The sequence below is a fragment of the Ursus maritimus genome, unplaced genomic scaffold, assembly GCF_017311325.1.
Source record: "Ursus maritimus isolate PB19 unplaced genomic scaffold, ASM1731132v1 scaffold_13, whole genome shotgun sequence".
NCBI lineage: Eukaryota > Metazoa > Chordata > Mammalia > Carnivora > Ursidae > Ursus > Ursus maritimus.
In genome coordinates, this window is record NW_024423675.1 from 37,015,712 (window position 1) to 37,040,362 (window position 24,651).

General features: G+C 36.9%; 1 protein-coding gene across 1 annotated transcript in view; it reads left to right on the top strand.

The window, feature by feature from the left end:
- LAMA2 (laminin subunit alpha 2) overlaps positions 1–24,651 on the top strand; it is a 601,373-nt gene that overhangs the window by 260,516 nt on the left and 316,206 nt on the right. Inside the window, exons 10-12 of the mRNA XM_040627485.1 lie at positions 8,518–8,678; positions 21,392–21,532; positions 23,664–23,837. Coding sequence (XP_040483419.1) covers positions 8,518–8,678; positions 21,392–21,532; positions 23,664–23,837 — 476 coding nt within the window. The remainder of the gene's footprint in view (positions 1–8,517; positions 8,679–21,391; positions 21,533–23,663; positions 23,838–24,651) is intronic.

Below are 24,651 nucleotides of genomic sequence, written 5' to 3' on the forward strand. Positions count from 1 at the left end.
CTTTACGTCTCTGGTTAAGTTAATTCCGAGATAACGTATGATTTTTGGTGCTATTGTAAACGGAATGAATTCCCTAATTTCTCTTTCCTCAGTCTCATTGTTCATGTATAGAAATGCAACTGATTTCTGAGCATTGATTTTGTATCCTGCCACATTACTGAATTGCTCTATAAGTTCTAGTAGTTTGGGGGTGGAGTCTTTTGGGTTTTCCATATAGAGTATCATGTCATCTGCGAAGAGACAGTTTGACTTCTTCTTTACCAATTGGGATACCTTTTATCCCTTTTTGTTGTCCGATTGCTAGTGCAAGGACTTCTAGTACTATGTTGAATAATAGGGGCGAGAGTGGGCATCCTTGTCGTGTTCCTGATCTTAAGGGAAAGGCTTTCAGCTTTTCCCCATTGAGATTGGTATTCTCTGTAGGCTTTTCATAGATGGTTTTTATGAAATTGAGGAATGTACCCTCTATCCCTGCACTCTGAAGTGTTTTAATCAGGAAAGGATGCTGTATTTCGTCAAATGCTTTTTCTGGATCTATTGAGAGGATCATATGGTTCTTGACTCTTTTCTTGTTGATATGATCTATCACACTGATCGATTTGCGAATGTTGAACCACCCTTGCATCCCAGGGATGAATCCCACGTGGTCATGATGGGTAATCCTTTTAATGTACTGTTGGATCCTATTAGCTAGGATCTTGTTGAGAATTTTGGCATCCGTATTCATCAGGGAAATTGGTTGTAATTCTCCTTTTTGATGGGGTCTTTGCCTGGTTTGGGGATCAAGGTAATAATACTGGCCTCATAGCATGAGTTTGGTAGGTTTCCTTCTGTTTCTATTTTTTGAAACAGCTTCAGGAGAATAGGTATTATTTCTTCTTTGAATGTTTGGTAGAATTCCCGGGGAATCCATCAGGCCCAGGAGTCTTGTTTTTGGGGAGGTTTGTGATCACTGTCAATCTCTTCATAATTAATCTGTCTCTTTAAAGAATCAATTTCTTCCTGTTTCAGTCTTGGTAGTTTATAGGTTTCCAGGAAGGCATCCATTTCTTCCAGGTTGTTTAATTTATTGACATAAAGCTGTTGAAAAAAGTTTCTAATGATCCTTCCTATTTTCTTGGTGTTGGTTGTTATCTCTCCCCTTTCATTCATAATTTTATTAATTTGGGTCCTTTCTCTATTCTTTTGAATAAGTCTGGCCAGTGGCTTATCGATCTTATAAATTCTTTCAAAGAACCAGCTTCTAGTTCTGTTGATCTTCTCTCCTGTGCTCCTGGTTTCTAATTCATTGATCTCTGCTCTAATCTTGATCACCTGTCTTCTAGTGCGTGGGTCAGGCCTCTTCTTCTATTCCAGCTCCAGCTTCTTGAGGCGAGAATATAAAAACTGCAATTTAGATTTTCTATTCTTTTGAGTCAGGCTTGGATGGCTATGTATTTTCCCCTTAGGACCACCTTTGCAGTGTCCCATAGGTTTTGGACTGATGTATTTTCATTTTCTTTGGTCTCCAAAAATGGTTTAAACTGATTTTTAATTTCCTGGTTTACCCAATCATTCTTGAGCAGGACGGTTCATAGTTTCCAAGTGTTTGAGTTTCTTCCAAATTTTTCCTTGTGATTGAGTTCCAGTTTCAAAGCATTGTGGTCTGAGAATATGCAGGGAATAATTTCAGTCTTTTGGTATCGTTTAAGACATGTTTTGTGACCCAGTATATGGTCTATTCTGGAGAAAGTTCCATGTGCATTTGAAAAGAATGAGTATTCTGTTGTTCTGGGGTGTAGTGTTCTATATATATCTATGAGGTCCATCTGGTCCAGTATATTATTCAAAGCTCTTTTTTCTTTGTTGATTTTCTGCTTAGGTGATCTGTCTATTGCTGAGAGTGGAGTGTTGAGGTCCCCTACTATTAACATATTATTATCTATATGTCTCTTTATTCTGGTTAAGAGTTGGCTTGTGTATCTTGCTGCTCCCCTGTTGGGGGCATAGATATTGATAATTGTCATATCCACTTGTTGGATACATCCTTTACGAATAATATAGTGTCCTTCTGTATCTCTAACTACAGTCTTTAGTTTAAATTCTAATCTGCCTGATATGAAAATTGGTACCCCAGCTTTGTTTTGAGGTCCATTGGCATAAAAATGGTTTTCCATCCCTTCACTTTCAGTCTGGATGTATCTTTAGGTTCAAGATGAGTCTCTTGTAGACAGCAAATGGATGGGTCTTGTCTTTTTATCCAATCTGCAACCCTGTGGCATTATGGGAGCATTTAGGCCATTCACATTGAGAGTGATTATTGAGAGATATGATTTTAATGATGTCATGTTGCCTGTGAAGTCTTTGTTTCTATAGATTGTAAATTTCTGTTCTGTATCACTCTTGGGGCCTTTTTACTTTTATAGAACCCCCCCCTCTTAATATCTCATGTAGGACTGGTTTGGTGGTTATGAATTCCTTCAGTTTCTGTCGATCCTGGAAGGTCCTTATCTCTGCATCAATTCTGAATAACAGCCTTGCTGGATAAAGGATCCTTGGCTCCATGTTCTTCTCAGATAGAGCTTTGAAAATACCCTGCCAATCCTTCCTAACCTGCCAGGTCTCTGTAGACAGGTCTGATGTTATTCTGATATTTTCCCCTCTGAACGTAAGGATTTTCTTCCCCCTGGCCACTTTCTTTTTTTTTTTTTTTTTTTTAAAGATTTTATTTATTTATTTCACAGAGATAGAGACAGTCAGCGAGAGAGGGAACACAAGCAGGGGGAGTGGGAGAGGAAGATGCAGGCTCACAGCAGAGGAGCCTGATGTGGGGCTCGATCCCACAACACCGGGACCACGCCCTGAGCCGAAGGCAGACGCTTAACCGCTGTGCCACCCAGGCGCCCCCCCCCCTGGCCACTTTCAATACTGTATCCTTGGATCTAATATTTGCGAATTGCACTATGATGTGACGTGGCGTAGGTCTGTTCTCATTGACCTTGGGAGGGGTCGTCTCTGCCTCTTGGACACAAATGCTTGTTTCCTTTGCCAGATTAGGGAAGTTCTCAGCTACAATTTGTTCAAATATCTCTTCTAGACCTCCCTCTTTCTCCACCCCCTCGGGGATGCTGATGATTCTGACATTGAAACGTTTCATTGAGTCAGTAATCTCCCGTAATCTACATTCTTGAGATTGGATTTTTTTGAGCCAAGTTTCTGTTTTAACTTTCTTTTCTACCATCCCATCCTCCAATTCACTAATTCGTTCTTCTGCCTCATTTACCCTGTCCGTCAGAGTGTCTAGTTTAGACTGCATTTGATTCATAGCATTTTTAATTTCTGCCAGATTCGCTCTCATTTCTGCCCTTAGAGATTCTATATTCTCATTAATATTTTCATTAATAGTTTTTTCAAGCCTACACATCATCTTGACCATTGTTAATCTGAACTCCATTTCTGACAATTTGGTTATATCCATATCCATCAGTTCTGTGGCAGAGGCCACAGACTCAATATCTTTTCTTTGCCTGGGGGGATTTCTCCTCTATGTCATTCTGATGAGGATAGGTTGTGGGGATGTCCAGAGCCGAAATTATTGACCAGGACCCAGGCAGCGTGCACTTATTTTATAGGGACCTTAGGGATGGGGGCTTCTTGATTTTTCAGTCTGCCTTCTGGGGGAGGCGCCTGCCACGCTGATACTCAGGCAATCCTGTTTGGGTAGAGTTGCCCATCCCCTGCGATGGGGGATGGGGATGGGCACAATGTGAGCTGGTATTTCTGGGCTTTTGTTCTCTGGCAGCTTTCCCTGTTTGTTTTCTGTGGCTCTTCTGAGAGTCAGAGCAGCAGTGGCCGTATCTTAGCCTCTGTCTCAGGACAGAGAGATCGCAGTCCGCTCTCCACTGAGCTCTCTTGGCCACTCTAACTCTGTTTCTGTTGGTACTGCTAAAAACCTGGAGCATCCGGATTGTGCACCCCACAGCCGGCGTCCCAGCTCTCAGTTCCAGGGGTCGCACCTCTCTGTCCTTTGTGCTTCTAACACTGCCAGCCGCCCCCATTTCCTGAGCGCACTCCCAAGCTCCCTGTTTCAGTGTGGTTTGCGTGCACTCCGGAGCGCCGGTTTTCAGTCAGGTCACGCGCGCTCCCGAGCTCCTGGTTTTAGTCTGGGTCCAGTGAGCGCTCCAGAGCTCTGGTTTTCAGTCTGGTCACGGGCGCATTCCTGGGCTCACCGTCTCAGTCTGCTCTTTTGTGGGTGCCGGTCCGCAAGTCCGGCCAGCTCCCCAGTGCAGGTGGCTACCGCTTCCCGGAGCCCGAGTGCATGGGCTCCCTCCCCCTTCCATTTATCTTTCGATGTCTGTGTGCGGATTCATGGCTCCCCATTTCGTACCTCAATATTCAGCACTGGAGATGTTCGTTTGTAGAGATCCAGATGTATCTTCCTGCGTCTCAGGCTGATTCTGTGGATGTTCAGGATGGCCTGGTAGATATCCAGCTCGACTCAGGGGACCAGATGAGAGAGGGGTCGCCTACTCCTCCGCTATCTTTTCTCCGTGCAGAAGGTGGTCACTTTTCTATTCATAGAGTTTCTGCTACTCTTTTCTTCATTCTCCAGTTGTGTTCATAGGTATTCAGAATGGTTTGGTAGCTCTCTAGCTGAATTCCTGAGACCAGGTGAACTTTAGGTCTCCTGCTCCTCCGCCATCTTGGAACCCCTATGATACATTTTTATCTTCATGTTTTAGCTTGATGATATCTTAAAAGGAGTGTAAGTTGTAGTCTAATGTTTTGGACTTCTTAGTCTGAGTAACCAGATAGGGGAAATGGTATTTTATGGCGTTAACATGATTACCAGAAAACTAATTACTTTTGGTATATGGTGGGTTTTCCCCATAGATTTGTAAGAGCTCTTTAAATATTAAAAACAACAACCATACGTTAAATTTGTTATAAACATTCTAGATTTTGTGTCTCACTATTGTTAAGATTTTTTTATATATGAAACTTTAAATTTTTTATATAATCACCTATTACAACTTAGAAAACTTCTTCAGCTTTAATAAGACATTATGTCAAAATTATTATATTTTAATATTTTAATTGAATTTCTGATATGCCTTTAGAATTCTAAAACTCATCTATACCAAGATCAGACAAATGTATTCATTTTCTTAATTTTTATTATTTCACTTTTTGATACTTATTCCTTAGTCAGTATGGAATTTGGTATATTTTATAAAGTGTGTGTCTAGCTTTATTTTGTTTTTCCAGTAGTCTCTTATAAATTGATCTATATTTAATACAATTTTTCATTAAACATATTAAGTATATTTATTTTATATTCCTTATCTCTTAGCAGCATTCTCTGTCACCTATATGATCCTAATCCTGGGGGTTAATTTTTCTGCTAAGTTATTCATTGGGGCCTTATTTTCTTGTGTGTTCCATGATTGTGTGTGTGTGTGTGTGTGTGTGTGTGTGTGCACAGATGTACATGTTTGTGTACGTGTCCTAGTTTATCCTTTCAGGACTGTTGAGTTTATATAATCTCTGATACAATCTCCGAACTTGAGTAGTATCTAGAATTTGTCTTTTGTTCCATAAAGCCATGCTCAGTGTTCTAGTCTAGTTAATCAGAGTCAGTCAGATCTAGGAAAGATACTGATTAAGGGCTAGTTTATTTTCTTTAGAATCTCTTCTTCTCTCTCTTTTTTAAAATTTTGTAGTTTCTGATCTTCAAGGAATTTCCTTACGTTTCATCTGTCTGCCTGTCTCTCTATCTCTCCGTCTCTAATTTTATTCTCTGTTGTCAAATGTTCTGAACAAGACCGGGTCTTTGGACATCTAAATGTTACAACATACACAGTATTAACAAATGTTAAGATAGACATGGTGATTGTATGGAATACATCTACACTTAGTATCAATGTCTGGAGATTTTAACATGAGAAGTAAATGTTAATTTCTTAGAGTGCTTCTTCAATCTTTATTGAAATTATCAGATTTCTTTTTCATTTGACTTTTGAATATGTTAAAAATGAATTTATTAAAATGAAACAGTATTTAAATTACCATAATAAAATCTTGGTCATTATGGAAGATCCTTTTAATGTACTTTAGGATTCAGTTTGGTGTTTATTTTGCTCATCTGAATTCATATGTTAAATAGGTTTTGGCTATGACATCTGCCAGCTGTGCTATCTTAACAAACAAATTAATTTCTCTGTGCCTTAGTTTCCTCATTTGTAAAATAGGAAACAAAATAGTGTTTACCTCATTTTGAGGTTTTGAGTATTAACTGAATTAACCCATGTGTCATATGTAGTGCTAAGCATAATGCCTAGCATAAAATAAGTGCTATTTAATTGTAAGGTGTGATTATGTTTATTTGGTGTTATCTTTGTTAGATTTTGATGCCAAATTTTTACTAGCTTCATAAACTAAGTTACATAGCTCTCCATGGTTTAGATGCTTCATAAGAATTCAAACTTTAAAAACAGTGTAAAAACTAATTGCTACTAAAACATTTTTGTGGTAATCTTTGATTATTTGTCCTCTTTTGATATCTTTGATTATCTTTAATGTTCTGTTTTGCCTTATTTTGTTTCTGTTTATTTTTCAAATCTTCCTTCTTTCCTGTGGTATTCATTTGTTTTTTCTCTTTTTTAAAAATAATTACATGAATTAAATTTTAATTTATTTGCATTTTTTAATGTATTTAAGCTTAAAAGTTTACTTTTGGCTACCCCTTTTTTTTTTTCTGGATCTCACAAACATTGTTAAGTTCCTATCTTACTGTTGTTATATTCTACTTAGAAAACTATTTAATCACAATTAAGGTTTGATTTTCTCTTTCACCCAAGAGTTAAAAGGAGAAATATTTATTTATTAATTTTTAGACTGGTGGAATTTTGTGTAAGATTCTATTGTCATGTTTGATATTTCAAATTACTTCAATCCTAATTTATTACAACATTTTTTACAAATACAGACGTAGTAATTTGTGTTAAGGAAACAAGACTTAGATCATTTCTGCTTTGAGAAATTGAGCATTTTTGTAGATTAATGTTGAGCTACAATAGGTGGGTACATAGAATATAATGTGTAATTCAGCAATAGTAGATAATTCATGTTTTTCTATGTCTTTTTTTCTGATTCATCTACAAATATTTGAAGTGAGTAGGTTAATGTCATTCTCAGCCACTGAATTTTGGCCAGTTTCTCTTTAAGCCCCCAAATCAGTTGTTGTCTATATATTTTGTACTTAAAATTAGTGCTTCTATGTAGTTTAAATATAATAACCTAAGTCATGTTTTTTTATTGTGTTGTCATCAATGTAAAATGAGGGCTTGTCCTAATGAATCTGTTTTTTTTTTTTAAGTATTTATTTATTTGAGAGATGGAAACAGAGACAGAGAACATGAGCGGGGTCAGGGGGCAAAGGGAGCGGGTGAAACAGACTCCCTCACTGTTCAGGGAGCCTGCAGTGGGGCTCAAACCCAGGACCCTGGGTTCATGATCCCAGCTGAAGGCAGATGCTTAACCGACTGAGCCACCCAGGCATCCCCTAATGAATCTGTTTTCATTGGATTCTACTTTGGCCATTACTAATATTACAACTCTATATGCTCTCTTAATGTAGATTTACATTCTTTTTTTTTAATATTTCTTATCATTTTGCAAATCTTTTCTGAACATTACATGCACATAGCTTTGACAGAAGCATAAGACCGTGAACTCATTTACATATGATTAACATGTGGGTTTGACATTCTTCCTCTCATTCTGCTGTGTGCTTTCCCCTTGTAATGTTCCTTTGCTTCTTTCTCCCCTCCTTTCCTTTTTTGAGTGGACTATATTTCACTGATTTACTCTTATGCTTTCCCAGATTTGAAAGTCAATAACTTGTATTTATTCATCTGCATTTTCCATTTTTCTAATCAAAGAAAAGAATAAAAATTGTCTTTTGCATGTCTCTATTTAAAAAGAAAAAGTAAATTTAAACTGCTTTCATTGTCTTGTATGTCTTGTCCTCAAAATATCTATTCCTGTGAACTCTCAGTCTTTTTGTTGTTGTTGACTCAGTGATGTCATACTTCAATGATTGTTGTTTAATTTGGGGGTTAAGCAGTATATTTTTACTCCCCAGGTGCTTTTCCATCTCATGATAGTCTGAGTTACGAAGCAACAGGTATCACAGGTCACTGCTTATTCTTCAAGCATCATCAATCAGTTATGGGAATGAATCCTTGATCATCGTGACAGTTTTTCTGTATCCTTAGTTTTGGTAGACGCTTTGAGATTTTATCTTTTTTTTTTATTCTTAATATTTTTAAAGATATGTAAGAGATGCTGTATTAGCAACTTGTAGCCAGCTTTTAATGAAACCATATTTCCTTTGGTTTTAATTTTTCTTTATTGATATTCATGAATTAGTGTCTGTGTCAAAATAGAATTTTAAACGTTACTATCATTAAAGCCTTAGGAACTGAATTGTGTGTTTGTTTTTCAGTTGTCAATATGTGGCTTGTCTTCCCTTAGGCCTGGCACCTGGGTCTTGTCATTGCAAACCTGGCTTCAGAGGCGTGAGCTGTGACCGTTGTGCCCGGGGCTACACTGGCTACCCAGACTGCAAGCCCTGTAACTGCAGTGGTGCAGGGAGCACAAATGAGGACCCTTGCTTTGGACCCTGTAACTGCAAGGTGCGTTGTGTATGCCAGTAAAGTCTCTTGTCAAGGCAGAAGGTCCTTTTCCTTTGCTTCTCTGTTCTGTTCTGTCTATTGACATTAAGCCAATTGTAACAACTTCTCCTGTAAATATCCACCATCTATTCTACTTGTGGTCCTCCTCTAAGTGTCTTTACAACCAGGTTCACTGCTTCCAAACATCGACCATTTGTCTAAAAACCCGCCAACTCAAGAAGGACCAGTCACCTTAAGAAGAGGTATCATTTATAGCAAAAAACACTTTCCCCCCATGACCCAGCTCTTGTCTATGAATTAAAAAATAGACAGCATTACAAATAGCAACCCTGTAAAACGACTATACACTCAAACCTACCATAGCTTTGTATCTAACTGAAAATAATTCTGCTGAGGGTTGCAGTCTGGTGTTTTAAATAATCTCCTGAGATTTAGACCCAGATTGTCTGAAAATACTACATTCAGATTCTTCTATTTTATCACCGAAAATGTAAGAAGCCCTAGTGGAATTGATTAAAGCCTCAATTTTTCCTCCTAAGTGTACTTTCAGAAATACGACTTTATTTGTTGTATATACTCAGCTAATAGCTCATCATGGTAATGCCAAGGGATGCGTAACAACCACAGCTTGTACACAGAGAGGGGAAGAGGCAAGTGCTAGTCTAAAGTGATAGAACTGATTTCCTTTAGCTGTGCTCATCAGTCCCAAACGCTGGGATTAAGCAGTGTTAGCTACATTAGTGGAGAGAACGTACAATCCATTGAAAAGCTTAGCATGTCATACTGATATAAAAATGAATGTTACTTTTTGTTGTTGTTGTTCTCAATCACGGTTGGAACTTTAAGAACCTTTATTAAATCATTAGTCTTATCTAGGAAGCTGTAAATTATATGCTTCCATTTGTTATGTGTGTATGTGCATATAGACATTAAAGTATAAAACAAAAAGTATTTATATTAATGTGAAGTGCATATTTATCGGGACAAGAATGTTTGAAAGAATAAGCTAAATATTATTATAGTTACATAATAGGCATATGTTATATCATGGGTCATTTAGGTGCTTTTTTTTTTTGATGACTAGAACTACACAACTCCTGTCTGTAAACTGACAGAAAGTCCATAATCTATAGTAAAAGTTCTCATGTACTGGAACATAGTAAATTTTCTAGATATAGTACATTTTATTCCAATATTTTTTGAAATGACAAATTGCCATAGCGCAGATCAAGACTGTGTTGCCGTCTGTGGGTGATCGCTTGTTCAAGGAGACCCCTGCTCTTCATCCTGTGTGTCTTTTTGGACAATCCTACAGGATTAGTTCATTTTCTCTAATATTTACCAAAACGTAGCTTGTGTGGATTTTATTTCTTTCACAAAACTCCATGGAAATCTCTAACTTTTATCAGTTGTTCAAATAAAGGACAGGCAGAGTTGAGCTTAAAATGGAAGAGAAGTCTCCTGAGTCTCTAGAAGACAGGAAATCAAACTGAAAAAAAGAAGGGGAGTGTTTTTATATACCTACCATTCATACACTGGAGATGTCTGGTATTTGCCAGGAAAGGGTAACAAGTGAGGGAGGGATGCAAGCCACGTTTTTTCTTTTCTTTGGTAAGTATGGAGGGAAAGGCTAGAACGAGAGGCTTAGAGTCACCAGCAGGACTCCGAGGGAAGCTCCCTGAGCTCCTGCCTGCCCCCCGCCGACTCTCGGCCTGCCTCTGTCTTGTACCGAGCGATTATAGTCCTAGTTAAGAAACATGCCTCCTACAAAGACACTTGAAGTTCTACACAGACAGTTAAAACACAAAAAAAGAGCAATTAAGAAATCATAAAAGAATAAATAAGTAAGTAGCATCATTAAAGGAGTGGCCCTTCAACTGTGTGATATTTTAAATAGGTGACTATAACCTCTTAGATAAAACTAAATGCTTTTTTATTTTTAGGATAAAAACTTGCAGAAAACAGATTTCAATAGACATCTGCATAATTTTTAAAATCACTAATAATATGCATACAGCAAGTGAATTATATCATAATATGCATGCATGTAATGTACTATAGTTAAGTACCTATCGTCTCTTCTATAGTCTCTTGTTTGAAAGAATAATAAATACCCAGTGTTCCAACACAATATGCATACAATTTAAATACTGAACAGATATTTATTAATGTAGAGAGAAATGTGGCAGGTCATACTGTTTTATGAAAACACGATTAGACCTAGGTTTGTCTGCTGGTTATTTGAAACAATACGAATCGATCGAAATAGTATTTAACAAATAATACTTCATTGAGCAGCTCAGGTACTGGAGACTTAAATTCAAGTAAAATGATATCAATATAAATGCTCATTTCCAAAATGCATATTAACCAATAAACATGTGCACATTTATTTGGTTACACTATAACATGTAATGGTTGTTTTTTTATAATTTTCATTAGGAATAAATATCGTCTTTACTGCAGTATATAGACATTTTAAGAAAGCACTTGGTTATGAAGTTTTGGGTCTAAGTATATTTCTATTATAAATTTTAAATGGCTAATGTTCTGGTAAGATATTGTACTGAGAAAAAATGGACACCACTTCTGCCACTTCAAGTACAAGTATGCTGGATGAAACAGAGTAAATAAATTTGTAAGCATGTTGATTCAGGAAAGAGAGGGAAATTTCTAGATATCAGATCCAAAAGGGAAATCTAAGTTAATAAGCATAAGCCCAAGCCACGCCGATCAAGGAAGGTCATGGGGTGGGGACTGGGAGGCTGGTCTTAATCCAAATATAGGTTCAAGTTGGGAGTTTTAATGGTCTCTCTAGGACTTGACATTAGGGTTTGGACTCACAGAGAGAAATTAAAACTAAGTTCACTTACGCGTAGACTCTAGAATTGTCCCCTGACAGGCACTAGAAAATTCCACTTGTAAGCTGGCAGTGACAACAGTAACTTTCTTTCTCCTTTGGGGATCTAGGTGGGGAAAAATTAGTATGTAGTGAGGAAGCAAACACCCAAAGATGTATGCCACATGGGAACGGGGTCAGTTTTATTCTCCCTTTATGTTAGAATTCTTCAACAAGTCAGGCAAGTGGTATTCCCACAAGAAAGAAAGTGCAGCGTCACCTGATGGTGAGCTCACCATAAAGCAGTATACTCCACAAAAGGAAAATAACTACAAAATGAAATCGGAAGCCACAAAAGTCAGAATGTTTGTACACTAAGAACTAGAAGAATAAGATAGTCCGAAAGAATTTGTATAAACACAGACGTATATACTTTTCATATTAATCATAAAAATATGTGAAAAAATGTGTAATCATAAAAATAAGATACAAAGATAAAAGAATTAAAAAGAATAGGAAAAAACCAGGGCAAAATAGGGCCCTATATTAAAATAAATAAGCAGCTTTGGAAAAGAAGTCAATATCATTTACTTCTAGAAATAAAAATTGTATGTAATTGAAGTTTAAAATTCAGTGAATGGTCTGAGCAAAAGATTAGAAACTGCTTAAGAGAGAATTAGAAATGTAGATCTGAAGAAATTACCTATTAACTGACATAGGGCGGTAAAGAAATGAAAATATGAGATGCTAAGTGGCACGGCTCAAAGAAGGATAAACTGGACAAAAGGAGCAGGAATCGCCGAAGAAGAGACTAGATAAAAATAGGTGAGCAAGAATATCCAAAAATGATGGAGCGAAGAGTTGTTAAGAATTAAAGAAAATTCAACATTTTCTGTTTGAAGAAGAAAAAAGAAATCTACCACCAAAGCTCCTAGCAGAAAATTTGCCCATGAGTTAAGATTGAGTGAAGAAGTGTTAAATGTATTAGATACATTTCTATTGTGTATGTCATATCATATGTACTAGAGACAAATATGTATCATATGTGCAAGAGACAAGTATCAGGTCACTGTGTGTGTTTATCATTCTCAGTCCAACTGCACTGAAAACACTGCTTGATGATGTACATACTTCAGCAAGAAGGATATTGAAACCAGAAGAGAGTTCCACTGGCTTGAAGAATGCAAGCCTCAGTTTAAAAAAGCAATAGAATTTCTATCTGTCAGTGATAAACAATTGGAAAATGTAATGAAAATATTTAGAATAGCAACAAAAACTATATGATACCTAAAAATAAGTATTTTTAAATGGAGATACTTTTTAAGAAGGTTATTGAAGAACATAAGATAAAATTTTAAATGGGGAGATAATCAAATCCTGGGGAAAACCTGGAGAAGTGGAAATGTTTACGGCTGCTGTCATTTGGGTAAATTAGTACTACGACCTTAGAAGGACAGTAAGGTATCGTATCTGGTATCGTTAAGATGATGCAGTCTTGTCACTCAGCAACTCCACATCTAGACATTCATGCTAAAGACACTTGTACAATGTGGAGAAAGAAACCAAGAGAAGATTTTCACCACATACCTACTTGTTCTGATAAAAATTAGAAAAAATCGAAATATCCATACATCAGTAAGAAAAATGATGTGCAATATATTCATAAAACTTGATACAAGGAACAGTTCCAGTGAATGAAATAGGTCCTCATGTCTAACCATTGATAAATTTCAGAAACTTTAGTTGAGGTGAGGAAAACCGATGTCATTATACGGTCATTTGTGTGAATTTGTAAGATATAAAACATTTATATTGTGTGGACACACACATATATAAATTAAAATTTTTTAAAAACACTGATATGATATGTACTAATTTCAGAAGAATAGTTAACTCTAGAGAAAAGGGGAAGGACTAAGATAGAAGTGAAGTGAGATTCAAATGTGCCTAAATATTCCTTTAAAAATACATCTGAGGCACACATGGAAAAATGTTAATATTTTTTAACCTCCTGGTTATGGGTAATAGATAATTGTCATATGTACTTTTCTGGCACTTTAAAGTAATTCCTAATTTAAAATTTCTTTAATCAAAGGAAAAAAATATTTCCTACTTTGAAAAGAGGTAAATGAAATTAATATGTATCAGCTACTACCAATTTTACACATAGATTTTTCTATTATATCCTTGTTTAGACAATGATATTAATGAACATCATCCTCATTATATTTCAAAATAAGAAAACAACGCTAGCTCGAGACATGAAAATACTTACTAATTTTTATGCATTATGAACATTTTTAAAATTCCTCTATCTTCTTGTGAATTACCAGAAGCAAGCATTCTCAGATGTATAAGTCAGTTGAATGTAAATGCTCTTCAGACTCTTGGTATTTATTTTAAGTACCACATGCTAGAACTTGGCTCTTTTGAAGTTTGGTGTCGTGTTATCCATTCAAAGGCCATTGGATTGCAGACTCTGATACATAATATAAACTGACCTTGATCTACATTGGAACATGTGCTTTTATTTTATCAAAGTCTTATAATAGAAAGATAAATAGTGAAGTAAAAGATTAGAAATCAAAGTGTATTTTCATCGTGCTTAGCTTTGGGTTTTTTACTGCACTTCCCATTAGGTCCTTACTGGCCCACAAGCTTATGTGATCTGGCCTTGGGTTATCTTGCTAGAATGTTCTGGAGCTTCAGTCCCTATCTTCCAGCCTGGCTTACATTCCTTGGAGGCACCAAGCTCTTTCTGGAATTTCAGAGTCTATTTAGATGGGTGAGAAAACCTCACCGCTGGCTTTGCCCTTTGCTTAGCTACACGGTTTCCAAGGCACATCTCCACTTTCTTAGCAAAGTTGGGATCCAAGATCCCCTGATAGAAATCATTCTCCTGCCGTAATCACTTGTAACATCTTTGTCTTTTCCTTTATTATCTTTTCACAACTTGCAATCTATTTAATGTCAATCTCACTTCTCTTATTTATTTTCTTCATCGATCAATAAGAAGCTGACAGTGACTCATACATAAAAAAGAACAAAGAAAGAAAATGAAACAATTGTGAAGATTTGAAAGTCACTTAAATTGGCTGATTCATGTTTCTTGATCTATAAAATGATAATATTCAATCTTTCTTGCCTAACTCTCAATGGGTGTAAGTGTAACATCAAAGCCTTGTGCAAGTATAAGGGATAATCATAAATACCTACTAATTACTTTTTCTGTTTATTTATATTTCTTTTTACAAGTAGAGTTAAGTTTCCACTCTTTTCCTCTAATAAGATTTTCATGGTATGTGCTAAGATTTTTATTGTTTTTGCATTTCCCTTTTTCCCATTTGTATACAGGAATGATCGCCTCATTAACTTGTTAGGCTTGAACCCTAGGCATTTCTACAAAAGTGATTCAATTTATATATTTGATCCTGAATTTAAATTACAGATGTAAATTTTTTAGCATGAAAAGTGCATCCCGGAATCTGTCTCTTGCAACAGCGACAGTTCAGAAATATTATGTTAATCAATTTTTTAATAGTAAAAGCTATACTTGTGCAAAGTGAGAACTTCTTTTCTTCTATTTCCTTCTCTCTTCCTAACCACCAACTACTTATTATTTAGCTGTGGAACAGTGTATTTAAAGAGCAAGCGCTCAACAAATACTGCTAATTAGCTAATTATCCTTCTTTTGTTAACTCCTTTTAATACTTGGATGCATTAGAATGAAGGCCATACAGAGGAAAATCTGTAATCGACTACAAACGCCCCAAGAAACAGGCATGACCGAAACATTCCTGGAGCAATTACCACAAAAAATGACTTAAATGTCACTGGAGATACTCCGGGTAACTTTGTCAATAGAATTCCCAGTTGACTAACAGTCACAGTTAAACATGTGCTGCTGAAGTTGTACCTAATTTATAAGAAGGCGGCTTCCTGAGAACGGATACAGGGAACCGATCGTGACTCTATTTCTCTAGAGAGAGCCTGTGCCGAGGAAACTCTAGCAAAAAGAAAATTGGTGTCAACCCAACAGTATCTGACTTTAAGAAAAAAGAACCTAGTAAGGTTTCTCTAATTCAACTTTGCTTTTAGAGGAAAAGACTACCAAAGGAGAAAGGACAGTTATTATAAATATTTCGTAGGGAAGGCCACAGCATATCTCCTTATCTACTCAGCTAAATATGTACAATAATAATATGTGTCTAAAGCACGCATGTCTCCCTAAGGGGATGAAAAGTGGTTCTAAGAGGGGTGAAAATACCATTTTCATTTTACGTTTACGGCAAACATATTCACACAGTGCATCTGTACGTAGAGTATATCTGCGGAATGAAGATTTCATGGTGAGGATGATTGGGAAAAAATAACAAGGTAATGAAATAGGCTCCTTAGGGGCTTGAAAATAAAAGCGAGGCTGGGAAGTGCTGGTCTAAAGTGAAGAGACACTGTTTATTTATTAATTATTTAGCATGGGAAAATGGTTGACTATTATTTGTTGCTATTTAATTATTTTAATATAACCAACCAGAATAATGGTTTAGAAACCAAGAAAGTGGAATATTTGGTTTTAAGAAAATATGGTGATATGAGGGAATATTAATCTCTAGAGTGGAAGTCGGGAGCATTCTAGAAATTACCTATTTCATGGGCTTTGGTGTAAAAATGACCAGTAAGTTGGTAAATTACAAAAAAAAATCTATTGAATTCTATTAGACTCTATATAAATAAAATATTAAAATTACTGGATTGACAAGAACTGTCCATTTGAATGCTGAGAGAGAATAGATTAGACCCCCCTTTTGTTTACATAAACAGAATAATCTTCGAAAATTTTATTAAATTATGTGTTAACTCTTTTTGAAGTTGATCAGTACAAAGAAGTAATAGAATGATAGCTAAAGGAGAGAGAAATCTCATGACTGAAGGAGCATTTGGGCTGGAAGTTGCAAGCTCACCATTATTAGGTATTTAGGAGCCATTCCTTTGACACCTGTCTTATTTTTCCTTCAGAGGCATGGAGGACTCTGGAAATGAATCTGGCGTCTGACTCACAGCACGTCCTCAGTAACCCTTTTGGGGCAGTGACTTCCTTTTGCCTTGCAGTATACTTATTTGTCCATACTCTTACTTCCTTTGCCATAATCCTCCTGAACATCTTTATATTCCCTCAGGCATCTCGAATAATGCTTTATGTGTAGTAGATCACCTTTGATTTGATGAATGAGTGAGTAATAATAGCAAATAAGGGAATAGTGAAAAATAATGTAGACAGTTTATATTAATAATTTGATACTGACAGCATAGTAAATTAAATTGCTCAAGGAACTGACCCATAAAGCAGATGATTCATTCTCAGTTGGAGAATCAAAAATTTAAGTCTGGACCATTCATATCAAAAGGATCTTCCAAAAATGAATCAGGAAGATAATCATAGCTGCTTCATGTATGACATTGTTGATGAAACACAAAGAAGTTTTGAAAAAGCAATTATGTACCTTGGAAGCCATACAAAAAAAATTGAGAACCAAGCTGCCGAGATTGTGTATGTTAGCAAACTACTAGAAGGTGGGGAACTTGTCTCTATGAAGGTTCAGTATAAGTCCTGGAACATTATGCCTTTGTGTTTGAATTGTGCCACTCTAAAATATATTAAATATCAGACTGTGATGTTTTCACTGTCTTGAAGCTAATATCATTTGAAAGAAAACTTTAGAAACAATCCTTAAATAAGAAATCACTTAGATATACTCTCTTAAGGGAGATTGGAAAAGGAGAAAGGGGGGCGCCTGGGTGGCTCAGTTGTTAAGTGTCTGCCTTCGGCTCAGGGCGTGATCCCGGCGTTCTGGGATCGAGCCCCACGTCAGGCTCCTCTGCTGGGAGCCTGCTTCTTCCTCTCCCACTCCCCTTGCTTGTGTTCCCTCTCTCACTGGCTGTCTCTCTCTGTCAAATAAATAAATAAAATCTTTAAAAAAAAAAAAAAGGAAAAGGAGTAAGGAAGTATAGAACCTGCTATAACTAATTAATTCTCTACAAGTTGAGACATGACCAGAAAGCAGAGCTCTAGTGATGTAAAAAGATTTTATCCTCAATTCATCTTCCTGTCAGGCTGAAAAGGCCCTTTTAGTTAGGCCATGGGGACAGATATATAAGTTGGTACTATATGTACCATATTTACTATTTAGTTTTGGCTTAATATTTGTCTGTTTTAGAACCTGAGAACAATTAGAACCAAACACTTTTTAATCCAATGAACCTAGCTACCACTCACTAAAGAAAAAAATATGGTCCAGACTCAGGACTAAATAAGTAGGAGTCTAGAAACTTAAATTTGTGGCATGAAGCTGACATGCTATGCAATCGTGAGTAAGGTCTATGCAGATCTTATAGAAATTGATCATTACTTGTGTGGAGGGTTGAAGTGAGCATGGGGGGTGGAACAGGATTAACTTGATGACCAGTAAAAAGGTCTAAAATATTTTGGTTCAAAGATTTGTCACAACAAACAAAGCAAAGCTATCACTTTGGATAACCTGTTTTTATAGGTATAAACATCCTAGTATCTTTACCATGGTGTGTTGGGGGGGTCCTCAAGATCACATTCGTTATCAGTGACTCATTAGAAGGACTCACAGAATTCTGAAAAGTTGTTGTACTCACCCTAATGCTTTATTCCAGTGAAAGAATATAGACTAAAATCAGCAAAGACAAAGGTGCATAGGGAAGAGTCTAGAAGAGACCAAGTGCAAACTTCCAGTTATCCTCTCCCAATGGAATCATACAGAGCGTATTTATTCCTCCCAGCGACAATGTATGACAACACCTACGAAGTATTGCCAACCAAGGAAACTCACCCAAGTCTTGCTATTCAGGATTTTTATTGGGAGGTCAGTCATGCAGATATGAAGCTCTCCTATGACTGGCCAGTCTCCAGCTTCCCCAGAGATCAAACGGATACATCATGACTCAGGGCCCCAGGTAGACAAAACTAGGCATTCACCATAAATGGCACTGTAAGCTGATAAATGTGGCCCAGAGTCGTGGGTAAACAAAACCAGACATTCACCGTAAATGGCATTGTTAGCATGAACTGCCTGGTGTGACCCCTGGCCCCAGGTACACAAAGACGTTTTTATCAAGCAGATAAAATATTCCAAGGGCTTATAGATTATCTCCCAGGAGCTGGTCCAGGGACGGTCTTTTCAGTTTAGACTATGCAGGGTTTGAGCACTCTAAGCCTATCGAATTAACCCTTTACTGCACCATATGGTGATGAAAGAGTTCTTTGTACCAGTGTCTTGCCTTTCTTAGACATTTTACCTGTTCCTGCCAACATAGGTGCATCAAGTCTAGTTCTTTTGATTTACCTCCTGCTGAATGACCTGTAATGATTTACCAATTCCTAAGAGAAAAGATCCATATCTCAGAGTAGCCTTGAAAGTTCATTATGTGAGGGCTTAGACACCGGAAGCCAAGTACCAAGCGCAGACCCTAGCAGACAGGAACTATTCAGTCTGTTTCGAAAGAATAAATAATGACTGAATCTTCTACTCTTTGAATTATTTCTTGTTTCCAATCTCTTTGCTAACATAGGTCTCTCATTGTATCTCCCCCAACAGGTTGAATTTTTAAACCATGCTTCAAAATTTAGGTCAAATTCCATTCCTGTCACAAAGCCTCCTCAAGCCTTTGTAGCACAATTAGTCCTTCCTCCTCTGTGTTCCCATGATTTAATGAATTTCTCAGATGCATGATCCTATTCTACCTTGAATTATAGTGGACTATAAATGTATCATTTTACCCTGCTCTAGCTGTTGACTTTTAAAGACAGAGACCTTGGCCTACCCATCTTTAGAGTCCCTAGAACTCCTACTTTAATGTGTTGCTTCAGGTTATTAATTAATTGAATACTGAAGTTATTTAACCATATTTTTCATGGTTCTATTACCAGGCTAAAACAGAGATAAGGAAAATGTAATGTCTAAAAATTTCAAATTGTTGAACTCAGTCTGAATCTCAGAAAAGTAGTATCATGAGCTTTCAAATTAGAGTAAATGAAAAGTAGATTAGACCAAGTGCATAAGAGCACAGTCTGGAGAACAGCTGTACTGTGTCCTCAATGGGATAAGCTGAATTATAATTATAGAGGTGTTTCATCTTTCCTGCCTGTATACTCTTCTGAGGTTCCTCCCAACTTCAGGGCTTTGGGGAGTTATTTGTCACCATAGGTCTGAAATTAGTTTGAATAGCTTTGCTGACATTTATTATCTGAAAATATCTGAAATCTGCCTTAGAAATAAAAGTTAGCAAGAATGTCTGTGGCAATAATTCAATTTGTATATGTATCAGGATGCTAAAATTTAACATGTGAAATGGGCCAGGAGACCCCCCTTTGTTTAGGTTCCCAGTGATATAGAAGTGGTTGTGGTCTTAAGTGGGTCATACAAATTAAGAGCAAAAAGTTAATTTCAAATAAATTATTCTCTCGGATCCAAGCAGAACCTCTTTATTTGTCTATTCTTACAAATCTTGTTATTTTTTCACACTCTTATTCTCTCTCCTATTTTTTCTCCTATGTTCTCAGACCTTATCAACCCTATCTTCTCCCCAATCTTGGTTTATTCAAAAAACAGTCATATTACACATCTACTGTATGCATAGCACTTTGCTGTGGATGAAAAACACAACCACCAAGAAATTCATTTAAACTTAGTAAAATTTTGTTTAGCTAGTGCTCAATGTTGTGCCAGGAACCCCAGCATTTTCTGGTACTATAAAAATAAGTAAGACAAGATTTCTGAATAGATTCTCGTATAGAACTGGAGAGAACAATCTCAGAAGGTATAGCTATGCTTTTTTTTGGTGGCTCTAATAGAGCAATGTCCAAAGGACTATGGGGACACAGCTGAGAGAGAAGTTCTGTAAGGAGAAGGAAAGCTTCAGAATTAAGGTAATGAAGGAATTCAAGGAGGAGAAAAAACGTGGAGCAAATGCAGGTNTAGGGAATACTGAGAATCTGTTTCCTAGAAAGCAAGGGGCCTTCATTTAGAAGTTATTAGTTAAGATTTACTGTTCTTCAAATTGAGAGACTATAGCCTTCCCAGTTTTTCATCAGGTAATCAGCTTTCCCTGGCCCGAATCCATGGTAGAGGCCCATCTATAAACAAATAATTTTTCAGTATGTTGGGACTAGGATTAATGATACCAATCTGGAGAGCAGTCACCGCACGGGATTTATTTTTCCCATATTATTACTATATGATTAACTGGCTACACCAATGTATTAAAGAAAACACTGTGAAAATTAACCAAGAAAAACTTTCCTCTTTTTCTGCTTAGTCGCACCAAGGAAATCCATGGCCATATACTCCAGTTTCTCTCCCAGTCAGGTTCTTATGCTTGCCCCAAGTGTGTGTATTTTTAATATGTAATGTGGAAAGTATTTTGCCATCTGTATAATATCAACATGCTGTTACACATCCATTGGTTTAATTCTCTAATTTTATCATATATCCTGTGTTCTAAGAGGAAGTACTTCAACAACCGAGAATGGTAAACCAGACTGCATCCGTTTTCGTCAGTGTAACTCACTGCTGTGTTTTTCATGGCATTTACTCCACACTCTTGACATACATGAAGATCAAAATTGTAGCTTGTAAGACAGTAGAGTAGATCCAATCTCTTTTCGCATGAGTGTGGCTAGAAAGGGGGTAGCTTAATAAGCAGTTTTTGAGCAGATTTTTAAAAATATCATTATACTTTAAGTATGGTTGAGGGGTAAAATGAAGAATACCCAGTTTCTGTTTTCCTTTCACAGAACTAGAAAGAGACGGTTCTTTATCTTGAAGGGCATCTCTGTTTCTATTTGTAGGAGAATGTTGAAGGTGGGGACTGCAGTCGCTGTAAAGCCGGCTTCTTCAATTTGCAAGAGGATAATCATAAGGGTTGTGACGAGTGTTTCTGTTCCGGGGTTTCAGACAGATGTCAGAGCTCCTACTGGACCTATGGCCATGTAAGCAATACCTTTTCATTCTGTACCCTGCTCCATGTACCTCCTTGCTATTGTTCTTTGGCAAGAAATTTACAAAAAAAATGATTTTCTGGTAGTAAGTTTCTACTTACCATTATCATGAAGAAGAGATGGAATTTTCTTTCAAATGCTATTTGTGTATCTTTGATCAAAGACTTAAAGGTTTTGTTTGTAGCAATGTGAAGCCTGGAGTCTCTTAGAAATAGTAAATATTAGTCTTTTCAGTGTCCATGATTATTATACGAAGCAGTAAAGGGATTAATGTGATTATATCCCCAAGGGCACATGATTCAATCAGGAAAGCATCAGATTGTGACATGAAGAATTATGTATTCCATTCACCAATATTTTTGGTATACAAATTAAGAAGAATTGCTCCCTATTGCCTTTTCAACTCTTCACAGACAGTGGTTTGTGTCCTGATAGAGGAGGTATGAGAGGAAAATGGGACCCTCAGGGAATTTCAAATAGCTCGTATGGCAGCTCTTAAGACTACAGAGTAGCAGGACGCAAGCTGGAGAGAGAGAAGCCTCAAGGGGAATGAGAAACTCTACCTACCATACGGCGTTGCGAATGCTAAGTTGGATTCTTATACATGGAGAGCCACTGGAGTATCTTAGCAGGGGAGTGATAGGACCAGAGTTGTGCTTTACAAAGATCACTTTTGCAGTAAACTACTTTCCAAACACCACTTCAACTTTAATCAGGTAAGTAATCCTTAACACAACTACCAAATGTTCTCTTCTGCCTGTATTTGCTTTTAAGTCAAGTCTAAAATATCATGAGTAGTTTCTGATTGTATTCTCATGTCTAAATCTATGCACTATCAAATGTATTGCTTTAAGGGCAGATTGCACAGAACCAACAGCAATTAGCCATCAAGCCCACTTCCTCCACCTGTTTGTAGAGTTTCACCCCACCCTCTAGACTGTTCCATTAACATCAAAGTTTCATGGTCAGCAGAAGAGCAGAAGTGGCATTTATCCTTGGTTTTCAGCAATTAGGTCCAACTGATACTTGCACTTCAGTAAGCCTTCTGGAAAGAACTTCCTCTGAATCTCACTGTGCTCTTAGAATCCCTGAAGGATGATGTCCGAAGAGAGGAGAGAAGGAAGTAACATATACCTTAAAGTCTAGTCCCAGCAATTCCACAACTTTGGGAGAAGGAGAATCAAATGACCTCTACATAAAAAAAAAATTTAAAAATATGTCATCCACATATTATCACCATCACTATTCTGCTCCCCATCAGCTACAGCACCAAGCCACTCACACACATCTAAGTGGGCCCCTGGTAGCCACAAACCTCAGTATCTTATGTTTTGTACCAATTAGGTAGGACAGTCTAAATTAGAATTGTAGCTGTATGCCCTCCCCCAGCCAGAGTCTAAAGATGGAAAAGCAAATCATCATGTGTTTCCTAATTTTTCCTTTAAGGCTCCTTCCTTTTCTGGGCCAAGGATCTAGGCTATGAATTCTTACAGCACTTGGAGCCCCATGGGAAGGACTAGGTATAGTATTGTGAGCTGTGGCCATAACAACAGGCTGGTGGATTCAAATGTCCTTAAGCCTCAAAACTGAAATTTAATTAAATGAAAAGGGTGGAAATAATGAAAAGCCACCTTTCAGGCACTTGCATATTTTATTTCTTTTCTTCCTGTGTTTTACAACTATATATAAGTAAAAGCTTTTGAAATTATTTTTCCCATAAGCAACAGGAAATTATTAGTAGAATGAAAAATACGCAATTTAGAGCCCAACCATCTGATAATTTATATAATATTATAATCATTGTATAACTTTGAACAAATTTCTATTTTTAAGAAAAGTATTTGGAGTCATAACTTCTTAAAAAGCATTGGATCACTAAAATCAGATTACTACATATTACTCTTCAAACTCCTAGAATCAACAAGAACACAATGAGAATCTATAACAAGTACATATGATAAGTTTCACGTTTTCCACAGCTCTCCTATTTTTCTAAACTTTTATGTTGTTTTTTTTTTCATTTCCGAAAAATGGACATTATACAGAATTGGAAAGAGAAAGAAGTGGAGGTGGTTTTTGGTTTTGTTTTTCGTAAGTAAGATGATTGTGTGTTTTCTTGAAGATACAAGACATGCGTGGCTGGTACCTGACCGACCTCTCTGGCCGCGTTCAAGTGACTCCCGGGCAGGATGACTTAGACCCACCTCAGCAGATCAGCATCAGCGTTGAGGAAGCCCACCGGGCCCTGCCGCAGGGCTACTACTGGAGGGCACCAGCGCCGTATCTGGGAAACAAGGTAAGTCCACACAGTGCTGGCTTCTAGGTACTTTGCTTTAGCGGATCAATATAGACAATGGGTTTTCTTAAGTAGTTTTTTAAAGAAAAGTCAGAACAAATTCATGGTGCGTTAGGCTGCCAGAAGCAACTCAATCAGTTTAAGTTGGATGTTTCTCCCAGGACCCCTGGGGAAAGGACAGACGTATACCAAAAGTTAATTGTCCCTAATATACACTCTTACATAGTTGGTATTCTATGCTAACTGGGTTTTTTTTGGTGGGGGGTTAGTCTCCAAGTCATTTTTATGCCAACTTTTTGAATGAATGAATACACTGATGAAGACTCTAGGACATTTTTTTGCAAAACCTCGAAGCTATTTTTGTGAAACAAATGATAACTATTGGAAGAAACTGTCTTATGTTTACTCGAAATAGCTGTTTTTATGGAGTTGTCTGTGGTAGGGTACTTACCGAAGTTTTCCTCATCTGTTCCTATTTTATTTCAAAACTGATATTCAAGACAGCTAATTTTTCTACCTTGTATGAATGTTAATTGGAAATGAAATTTATTATATAACTAACTTAATGCTTGCCGTGAAGCTTCTGCAAACAACATACTTCCTGGAGCTCAGAAAGAAAACTACCCTAAAAGAAGTGCCAGATTGAAAACACGTTTGTTTTAAAGCCCACTCATACATATATAAAAACAGACACAGATAAACAAAAATACCAGCCTCAGAAATGCAGGTGGTTTTTGGTTTTGTTTGCTTGTTTTGTATTCTATCTAGATAGGGGCCATGGTTTTTATTATTTTATTTTATTTTATTTTATTTT